This window comes from Physcomitrium patens, chromosome 15, assembly GCF_059467195.1.
Source record: "Physcomitrium patens ecotype Gransden chromosome 15, ASM5946719v1, whole genome shotgun sequence".
In the NCBI taxonomy this organism is placed as follows: domain Eukaryota; kingdom Viridiplantae; phylum Streptophyta; class Bryopsida; order Funariales; family Funariaceae; genus Physcomitrium; species Physcomitrium patens.
Genome location: NC_143424.1, coordinates 14,920,464 through 14,932,034, shown reverse-complemented (window position 1 = coordinate 14,932,034; position 11,571 = coordinate 14,920,464). Strand labels below are relative to the sequence as shown.

The following is an 11,571-nucleotide window of genomic DNA, read 5'->3' as shown; positions in this document are numbered from 1 at the left end:
CGTACATTAAAATTGGGAATGAGAGCACACCATGCATCTACATATACCATTGACTAATATCATTCACTGATACAAATCTACAGGTTTCATCAAAGGCACATGAATGCTTGAGGCAGCATTCAATGCCCAACACATGGTCAAACTCAGCACTGACCCAGTGAGGCATATTTAGTTGAAAAGCCACCTTAGCTGCTTCCAATGAGGTCACCTGCCCCTCTTACAATTCAGCACCATGGCCGCCCTGCAAATTAGGGTTTTGATACTTGTGCACACTCACACACACACAAATGACATCAAGCCATGTATGGGTCCTCATTAAAATTCAGTCATGGGCACATTGTTCTTCAAAGGGGAAGAGAAAGGAAAGGAAAGGAATGGAAAAAAAAAAAAAAAAAAAAAAAAAACACTAGCTGCAATTGAACCTCTCGTCAGTCAGTTAGGGTTGGATCCACTGTCTGAGCAGGTCGGATTCCCCACTTGCAGGCTCCCTTTGTGGTAGGGATGCCGATTAGCTGACCGCCTGTAGCAAGTCACCGTAGTCGACATCTTGGCCACAAGTAGAATGGGGAAGACCGACTTGGGCGGGAAGGGAACGAACGTTCGTGGACGAGAATCGAGAATCGTCAACAAAATTTCGCATCGACAAGTGGACGAATAGGCCCCGTTGCGAGGAAAGAGACTGGAAATGGGACAGGCGAACTTCAAAGCGTGGCTGAGTAATAGAGCGGGGCCTGGGGTGAAGCTAGGGGGGGCGGCAGCACACTCTGCAGAGCGATTGAATCCGCCGTGAGACGATGCCGTGATCTGAAAGCCCTTTCTCCGTCGTCGCGTCGTCTCCCGCGCTGCCAGATCTATCGATTGACCCTCAAATTGCCTCCTGCCGTGCTGTGTAGACGGAGATATCGTCCATTCTCTTCAATGGTGGGAGAACCTCGTGTGTGTGTTTTTCCTGTCTTTCCTTTTGCTCAGAGTTGCCGGAGGTGAAGCAGTTTTGATACGCTAAGGTGATTTTTCTTCCAGTGATTCCAAGGTTTGTCTCTATTGATTGATTTCCACCGGAGAGGACGGTCAACGATGTCTCGAGGTTGCTCTGCTTGTGGCGTTGGGAGGACATTGTAATGGTCGTAGTTTAGAAAGCGGCGAGGGATCTGGGATTTATGTTTCGATTTGCTTTGCTCGATTAACTGTTGGTAGGGTGCCCGTGAAACAGTAATTTTCACATAGGTGCACATTTCGAAAGTGATGTTGTCGCTGGGATGATATCGTGAGAGTGGGTGAAGTTCTCTTGTTTACCAGGAGGATTCTGCAGTTAAGGCTGGTTCATTCTCAGCTGGAGTTGTCGTAGCGAACTTAATGTTTTGATTTCAAAATGTGATGGCGAGGGATATTCCATGTTCATCTCCAGTCGTGCTGAAGATGTTCATGTTTGGATCCGTTTATTTGACAGTCGCCTTGACCATCGTTCTAGTTTTTGGATGTTGACAGTGGATTTGATGAGATGCCAATGAGCAGAAGGCGCAGTAGGGACAAAATTTTACTTATCGAATGAAGTTGCCTTTGATCAGGACGAATCGTCCTTCTTTCCTTGCTTAGTTGACATTTGTTACCGGAACTGTTTTTTAGGCGCTCATCGGAATGTTACCGTGCTTTTCTCTGGTTCTAGATGCGGTCATGGCTTTGCGAGGACATGGTCCCTCTGAAACTGTGTGTTTGGGAGCTTGTGATCCGGTTAAAGTGGGCTTAGGTTGACTTCCAGGCGCAATGTGTTCCAGAGACCCGACTTTCGTTGTGTAGCGACGTTTCTTCACTGTTTTCTATAGGTGGTAGTTTGGTTTTCCATTTAGGAACCCTGGCTTGTCCTCGTAGTACTCAGCGTCCCAGACCAGATCGATTCACTTGAAATTTTGGAGTTGTATCATTGTGACCAACAGGCCATGTCTTTTTGGTTTTAAGACTTGGTCGGTTGCCCTTCGCTGGAATACCGTTATTATTTCAACACTTAGTGATGTTTCAATAAGAGAATGAAACATAGTCACTGTCTACAAGCCCTTCATTACTGATCGAGAGCTTACGTGTGGCGTTATTTAATTGCAGTTGGTGCCTCGAAGTTCCGCCTTCGAGTCAAAAGGAGCTTCAAATAATTGAACAAGGCATCTTAATGTAACACTTCAAATTGAGTACTTCGCCAAGCACAAGCTTGCCCTGGCGGACACTGTGTGCTGATATATACCCTGGAGGAGTTGGTTTCCTCTCATAGAGTGGCTCGGAGAGGAGAAATGTCTCGGCCCAATATGAAGGCGAATGTCAAGCAACTGCAGGACTCTGTAGATGCCTGTGAGTGGGTTTGCTTTGAAAATCAATCGATGAACTCTGTTCCTGTTCATTCATTGTTATAGATGCTTAACACTTGCATCAGATAGTGTCTCACATCTTTAGGTCTTGCCCATCATTTCAATGTTTCAGTTAACCTTTATCAGTGATCTAATTTATCGTCCTTCGATTCGTTTCTGTATGCGGCGACTTCTTTCGTTAGTGGATGAACCTCTCCGTCAGAGTTTCCAGGTACATTTTTATTTTGACCGTTGTTTAGGATTGCTGACTTTTCTAATTATATGAGGTAGTTTTCAACAACCCACCAAATCCTTACAAAGGAGCACAATGTTGCCCACACTTGCAATCGTATTGCAGAATATGCATGGTGGATATCCAGAAGCTACCCTTGAGCGATTCCTAAATGCAAGAGATGAGGATGTATCCAAGGCAAGCAAAATGGTGAGTACCTCATGAATGTTATGAATCCAGATTTTACTCTTCTTCGGGAGTAAGCTGTTTTTAAACGTGAGATTATTGCCTTGTAACTCACAGTGATACTGATTTAATGCAGCTTATTGAAAGCCTAAATTGGAGAGTCAATAACGGGATTGACAATATCCTGGAGGTAAGATCTTTACTGGATCCTCATGTTAAAGGATGTAGCTGTATAGTTTGAATTCAGTTCATTGATTCCGACACGCTTTCATCCATTGCATTATTCTTTGTGTGTAGAATACATATTTGAAGCGAAGCTTGTTTGTTATTGTCAGTTTAACTGAGTATTTTTCATGCTGCAGAAACCTATATTACCGAAATCAAAATTCAATGCTATACGCCAAAGCCATCTGATTGGATTTTGCGGTTATTGCAAACAGGCAAGTCTCTTCCTCAGTTACAGGATATGGGTATCTTCTTGGTAATCTCGAAAGATTTTCAACTGGAGACTTGAAAGTCCTCATCTTAGCTGAGGTTTTATCTGCAAATAGAAGCACAAATTTTCAATTTCCATCATGACCTGACTAATATGTCGGCTATGTATCGAAGGTAGTTGCCTTTAAGTTGCGCCTTTAGGGGTGCTCTTTCACGCTACACTTCGCTAAAAATCTTTCGTTAATTATAAGTGAACAACGGTACTATCTCAGCTTGCGTTGCTTTGTGATGATGTCACAACTCTCAGGATAGGTCGAAAACGATTTCGTAGCATTGTTATCAATAGCTGTAGTTCTTGTGTTAACAAGTATTTCTTCATGTCTGTGACATATGCCTCATCATGCGCTTTTATCTTCAGGGACGGCCTGTATTTGCGATTGGAGTGGGCAACAGCACCTTTGACCAAGCTTCAGTAAGTGTGCTTTACCTCAAATTCAAGAAGAACCTTCCTAGTTAGATCTGATTATTCAAATAAATTATGAAAAATTCTAAGTACCTGCTTCTTTGTACAATTTGGGGTATTATTAATTTGACCTGCTCTAGCATTCCGAGGAACGTCTGCATCCCTGAGAGTAGATTATGATAAAGAGCTGTTGCATTTGCGGATTAGATATTCATAAACAGTAAGGCTATATATGGGAATGACTCTGAAAACTACGTTCTTTTGCAGATAGAAAGTTATGTTCAATCACATATACAGATAAACGAGTACAGGGATAGAATGATCCTGGTAAGAACCTTTTTATAAAATCATGTTCTGTCTACCCCTCCTTTGTTTATCGTTACGGTTGTTCTGCCTAGTATGCTGAGTTGATATCTGCGCAGCCTGAAATTAGTACAAAAAAAGGGCGTCATGTGGGATCCTGCGTGAAGATTTTGGACATGACTGGCCTTCGGCTTTCTGCCTTCAGCCGACTTAAGACCTCCACTGCTATCGCAACCGTGGATGACTTAAACTACCCAGAGAAAACTGATACCTACTACATTGTCAATGCACCATATGTATTTTCTGCCTGCTGGAAGGTACACTATGCCATTTGATATTGATGAAATTCAGTCGCTTGATGGTGCTCTTATACTTCAAAAATTCAGAATTTTCTGTAGTAATCATGAGTCTTATGCTTTTAGTGTATGAATAGGCGGTGAAGCCAATGTTGCAAGAAAGAACAAAGCGCAAAGTACAAGTTCTCAGAGGGAATGGCCAGGAAGAACTTCTTCAGGTAAATTACTTTTTGTGATCTTTCCAGGTTGAGCTACTAAAATCGATACTCTATACGCGATATGACGTGACGGAACCTCTTTAGGCACTAATTAATATTCATGTTTGGTGTCTTTGTTACTGACGATAGTTCGTTGTCATTTTAGGTGATGGACTTCGACACTCTACCCTGGTTCTGCAAGACCAACGGTGGTTCATCTAAAAATGATGTTTTCTCGCCAAATCACAAGTTCCATGTGGAACTGTACAACTTCATTGAACAAAAAGCGCTTTCTTCTGGAAGAACCCTCAATAGCCTCTCTAATGAGGGATCTTTGAACATCAAAGTTCCGTCCTTGGACGAGCAGGATCCTCATTCAGAAACATGTGATGTCGTTCATGCTATTGAATCCGTCTTGCCTTCTTTAGAAGCTTCTCAGAGTACCTCCGAGCAAAACCAAAGGGACAAGATAACTACCAAGATGGCTGGTATACAAGTAAGTACATAGTCATCGTACTGGCAGGTCCATCAGGAGCTCTTGTTCGGGCTCCTATTATTTTATTTGCTCCTTTGGAAGTGCTAATAGAGAGATTCCTGGACTGTAGCTTGTTCTCTTACCAATTGTGAGTTCTAGTTATTGTTTATTCCTCACTGCACAAAGTTCATGTATTTAAAACTAAGTGCTGTGTGAGAGGTCATGGTAGCCTTTGATTCTTAACATGCTCCTTGCTCTTATGATAGAGCTAATGGCCAACTCCCAGCAGTAGAAAATTACTTGCCTACCGCTTGCTCTAATGCTCTCGGCAATGCATTTACAACAGAGGACTGTTGTGAACATCCTAAGGCAAAGAGATCACAGACATTCTTGCTTACATCATGTTGCTGAACTCCTCATGAAGCTCCCTCCAAATAATAGAGTACGACTTCATTTATCTCAATTACTGGTACTATTCAGAATTATATATTTTCCCACTATTTGGTATGAATTTATGATTAAACACCTAGAGTTGATCCATCAACTCAGAAGCTTAGATCAGTTGTTTTCTGAGTACGGAATTGTCCAAGTGTAAGCTCTTGCTCATATGTCTGTCAATGAATGATAAAATTGAGACGTGTCGGAGAAGTGCCTCTGGTCTTTGAGTTGGAGAGAATATACCAGGGTACCGTTGGCCTCTCATTCGTATGCTGAAAGGTACCCTTACTGCCTTGCTTTGCTCTGTTTCTCCCAGAGTGGCGTTGGTTGAAATGTATCACCTTTCGCTAATCCAGTTATCTCGATTTTGTCGGATCACAGATTAGTGGACTGTTGGTGGAATACCCACATGGCTACCACTAGATACATGTAAGAGGACCCATGAAAGAATAAAGACAGTTCTGCTTTTTGTGCATTCAAACAAACTGGTGGTTAGGCCTGGATATGATGGTGTGTTGTGTGCGACTAGGCGCATCAGCTCTTTTCCGTCAGCTGAAAGTGGACAGAGTGTAATGGCTCTCTGTGTGTTGTAGTGGGAGTTGTGACGACAGCTATCGGAGCCTGTGTTGCTTCTGCCAGGAATATTCAACAGTATTGTCTCCATGCCTGCATTCAGGCTCTGGAGATGCTGTCAGTAGATCTGAACACAGGATCTGAACCGGGAGATAGCTATTTGAATGCCATGGATACGGTACTAATTAATGTGTTGGAAAAAGCGTCCAAGAAATCAACACACGAGAGGAATCACGTAACAAATTATTTATAATTTTCGACTAATAATTTTAGAAAAAGTTAATTGACGACTAATAAATAGGCTTTTTTAGGTTATCTATTTTTGTGAAATATATATATATATATATATATATATATCTACATGTATCTATATCTACTAGCTTTGGAGTCCCTTATTTTGCTTCTAGGGGAATGTATTGAAGTGATGAGATCGTTAATGACGACTAATAATTAGGCTTTTTTAGGTTATCTATTTTTGTGAAATATGTCCATTTATATGTATCTATATCTACTAGCTTTGGAGTCCCTTATTTTGCTTCTAGGGGAATGCATTGAAATGATGAGATCCTTAATGCTTGTAGAAAAGGTAGAAAATTGCTACAAGGGTTTATTCTTTAAATTAGCATTGCAACAACAATAAATTTATAACCAAAAAAAAAAACAAGTGTCTCATGTAAAGTCGACAATATACATTTAGTTAAAACTCATGGAATGTGGCTCTTGGTATCAAGCTTAGATGTTGAGCCTCTCTCTTTACCTTTTACTTTTATTAAGACACTTGAATGAGATATAAATTGACTAATAATATTAGATGAACTCATAGATGAATTCAAGCACATAGAGGTGTCATACCTTTTAGATGGATGCATAGAGACAAATGCCATTGTCTTTAATATTTAAAATATGTAACTTAGATTACATATCAATCAAATCCAAGATATGATAATTTTAATTTTTATTTTAAAAATCATTATTGTCCATACATTATAAAATAAAAAATTCATCTAAAATTAAGTATTTTTTATGTTGATAGTATAAATTATATGTATATACATATATATATATATACACACATATATATATATATATATATATTAGTTACATTTTTATTTAATACATGCCATTTAATTCAAAAATTTAATTAACATAATTAACTTTAAGACTATTAAATTAACTTGTTATGGAGAGGAGAGGAGGGGGGATCTTCATACTTATAAAAGAAGGTGAGAAGCTACAAAATTTTGACTCTTTGATTGGTTGAGATTGAGAAAGTTCATATAACTGCCTTTTTTTACTAAAACAAATTAGTTTTGAAATCTTAAGAAAAAAAAAACCAAATAAAATGATTTTTTATCTAAAATATAATAAATAGTGATATATTTTAGAATTTGTTGTAGATATAGTGATATCTTTATAGAATTTACTCTATCAATAAGTGGTTTTATAAAATCTCAAAATTCTTTGTCAAAATTTGCTTAAAATAAATATATCAAATAAAAAACTAAGTAAATATTTTTAAAATTTTAAATTTTTTAGAATAAGAATATACCATACTTAGATATATTAATTATTAAATGTTTTTTTTAAAATAGACTATTCTCATTTTATGTTAAATTCAAAGCTTCTAAGATATATGTATTTATATATTTTAAGCAAGAAATATATCCACAACTTTTCTATCATGGTCTTTCAAAGCGGACTCCCTTGAATTTCTTAGTATAAAGACTACCTTGAATTTCTTAGTAAGATTTTTCAATAAATTTATCAGTAAAATAAATATTCATCCATGTAGAGGAGGAATATTACATGCTTATGGTTTTGAAACAAGCTAAAGCTTTAATCGTCATATATATATATATATATATATATATACATATATCATTTTATAGATTTCTTGTGTAATTTACATTTTACATGTATCTTGATAAGATATTTTGTTACCTAACAGTATCTATTTTTAAAGAATCTCTCTCAAACTCTAATTTTCTTTATTAATAAAGCCATAAACAATCTTTAATGGATCTGTCTTTGCATTTCTTGAATAATGATGTGAAATTTAATCAACGCCTATCTTAAATATCTAGATACTCTTGTTTTTTATAAGACGTTTCTGAATAAATCTACATAGAAGGTATGAAAAAAATGAGGCCACTAAAACTACTGTAAAGAAAAAAGAAACATTATCAACTGTGCGCGATCTTACACAGAAAGGCATGATAGCCCCTGGACACAGATTGGAGAGGGAGATTCAAATACTATCAGAGTGTCGGCAATTTGTAAGCACACAAGAAATGAGAAAACATGAGAAGTGTCTCGCTCTGTGGCGACAATGTGCATTCGTCGAGCTGAAAACTTGAGTCTGACTTCAGAGTGAACAATATCAGGTCACCAAGTTGCAGATGACAATCTTTTACAAACATAACTAGACCAACTATGAACTGACGTTATGTATTAAGGACACGCCTTTCAGCGCAGAAATCTACTCATTCGTGTTCGATCGATGAAGAATGAAATTCGTAGCTAGAGTTTGACAGTCACCTTCACGAAGGAAGACGAAAATTGCTGACTCCGAAAGCATGTGCGGGTCAGTAACCATACGATGCACATAGTTGGAAGATGGAAAAAACTAGTTTCTCCTCATCTTGCAGCGCCTTCCGTAGCAACAAAGACGTTCAAAACTTAACCATATAACACGTTCTAACAACAGCCTTTCAAGAGAACATCGATAACATACTGGTCATCTACAGAATATTTATGCTTCAAAGAGGTGCTGATGTGAAGATCAATATAGCAGTGACGGCAACCAGCACCTGCATGTCTCCATGGTTAACGAGGTGTGGACCTTGAACTGTATAGGAATGAAACAAAGTGAGTGGAAGAAATTCCACTCACAACATCGATTAAGTGAAAATTTGATCCAAGTAGAAGTGAAGAATATACTGCCGCGAAAGTCAGCATGTTGCTGACCAAACGAAGCAACGAGCGACGACGGAATATGCTGCTGGATCGACCGTAAGTGTGGGCAAGTCAACCTCTCCGAAGCAAAGGTAGGAATCAATGCTAAAAAGAATCAATGCGAGAATACTGGCAACGGTTTCGAAAGAGAATGCCGGAGACTGACGGTCATGAGGTCTTTTCCCGAAAAAGAAGGGGCAGAGAAATTTTGATTCTGTGACCATTTGGCGGGAACGGTGCGCCATGTCATCGGCCTTACCCCCGCATAAAGGAGAGTGTTCCAGATACTTCATAACTGACCTCAATAATAGATATCAACCTCTTGCCTAAAAGTTCACGAAGGTTAAGAAAAGGATGCTGTCTCTTGTGGGGGATTCAATGAGCTTTCATAACATATTAATCGCAGTCTTTCCGGTTTAATAATTTGTGCTCAACTTGGATTTTAATTTTTTTTCTTGTTTCTTCCAACACTTGATTTCGAGGTGTTGTTTTTGATTAAATATGACATTTAACAGAGAGCTATGTTAGGAACTTAGTTATAAATTAAACAGTGGTGTTTACAATTTGGTATCATATACAACATCAGAGAAGTTAGAAAGATATGAAATATAAGTAATATGAAAATTAATAAATTCATAAAACTATGAATTTTATAACAAATATCTATGTCAGATGATAATGAAATTTCATTGAACATACATAAAATGTGGATAGGTAAAACCTTGTATAATTTTCAACATTTCTCAATAATGTAATTGAATTTAAATTTCAAATTATTTATATATATATATATATATATATATATATATATATATTAACGTAATTAAAATTAAATATTTTTTTTAATGTAAATCAAAATCTAACAAAAATTTATATTATTTAAATTTTTTTAAATGTACATTTATATAAATCTTAACATTTTAATTCTATTTAATTCAATTCTTTAACTAGTAATATATATAAGCAAGACACTTTGTTTTTAAGTTAGATTAGTTTAATAGTTGAAATCAAAGTTATCTTTATTTTGATTTGTAAATGATATATATATATATATATATATATATATATATATATATATATATATATATAAATCAATATATATAACAATCAAATAATAATTTTATATAATTTTTTAAATTTTAATATATATATATATATATATATTAATAACTATGGTATTTATAATTATACTTGTATACAAATATAGGATTTTTTAGACATGAAGACACAATCGCCATTCTGATTTATTTACTAAAATTATATTTTTTTTACTTATTTTTATTATAAAGAAATAAATATAAAATTAATATTAATAAAATGGTATCAAACACAATTTTTAATATTGTACTTATTTAAATTATTTTAAAATTTCTATCAAATTAGCTAATTTTTATGTACGTCTTATTTTTATATATATATATATATATATATATATATATACATTTATATATATATATATACATTTATATATATATATATATATATACATTTATATACATAATAAGCTAATGAAAAGCTTTAGAAATGTTATTATATTAATTATAAGTTTATTTTTTATATGAACTATTAAGCTCTAATATATATGGTTAAGAATCTTAATGTATAATTTTTAGTACATATATTTAATCATATTTAAGATAAATAACTTTAAATGATAAGAATGGATAATACAATCTTGAAATCACAAAGATGTAAAGATGCCATGGGTGAAAAGCTTATATATGACATTTGTAGATATTAGAGAGGTGTAGTTTGTAAAGATTATATGCCACAAGCAGATATAATTTTTTGAAGGGAATGAATTTGGGCAATTTAGCAATAAAGTGTAGAAAAATTGGACAAAAAGTGGAATTTGTAATTTAAGAGGGCCAGTGCAAGTCAACACAACAACTCCAAAGAAGTCTTTAAGATTTGCCCAATTAATATTCCTTTAGCATATTTACAGAATAATGTAGATGATATAGTAAAGATTTGTAGAGACTTAGAAAAGATATGCTTAGTATTGACTTCAACAAGAACATAAAGTAAAGATAGTAAAAATTCTAATGGCAATATATGCTTAGTCATATGTGTAGGTTAGAACAAAGTGTAGCATGTTATAGCTTTTAATATAGTGTAATATGTCTCTAATATATTTGATAGTTTGATATATCAAAGAGTGTAAAATTATTTATTATTTTTTTGATGATGGTAAAGAAGATGATGTTTATGTGTTCTACTTATTTGTCGGCTTGTAGGTAATAAGGTATAAAAATAAATAATTGATTGCTTTGGAGACCATATAGTGAAGAACTTAGTTATTTTGGATATGAAATCTATTATTCATTATAATAAAAATTATATACTTTTTATTTTATTAAAAAATAATGAAATAAATTATTTAAAAATATAAAATTTAATTTTTATTAAATAAAAATATAATGAAATTATTGTGATTGAATTTTATATTATATAATTAATTTATTATATTTTTTTTACTTATTTTGTATTTGTTCTTCTCTTATTCTTATTATTTGCTTATGCCACTTTATACCACTCATTACAATTAGCTTTTAATTGAATCTATCTTGTAATTTGGATTAAGGGATGAATTTTACCTTCACATAAATTCTACTATTCAAAACACCTTCCACTTTGAAAAGCTCTAAAAAATATAATAGAGATCCAAATTATTTAAAATAAAATTTT

At 34.9% G+C, this 11,571-nt stretch overlaps 1 protein-coding gene across 2 annotated transcripts; it reads left to right on the top strand.

Moving 5' to 3' along the window:
* The first annotated feature begins 738 nt into the window (after positions 1-738).
* On the top strand, positions 739-5,380 carry LOC112292846 (phosphatidylinositol/phosphatidylcholine transfer protein SFH11). Of its 2 annotated transcripts, none has more exons than XM_024541734.3 (11): positions 739-1,004; positions 2,095-2,334; positions 2,534-2,562; positions 2,689-2,772; positions 2,885-2,938; positions 3,111-3,188; positions 3,602-3,655; positions 3,914-3,973; positions 4,069-4,266; positions 4,383-4,463; positions 4,609-5,380. In XM_024541734.3, exons 2-11 carry the CDS (start codon positions 2,277-2,279, stop codon positions 4,948-4,950), a joined length of 1,038 nt encoding a protein of 345 aa, XP_024397502.1. In that variant the 5' UTR covers positions 739-1,004; positions 2,095-2,276; the 3' UTR covers positions 4,951-5,380. The 2 variants fall into 2 exon arrangements, with proteins under 2 accessions (XP_024397502.1, XP_024397503.1); XM_024541735.3 differs by having other exon boundaries at positions 739-1,030.
* Positions 5,381-11,571: the final 6,191 nt, after the last annotated feature.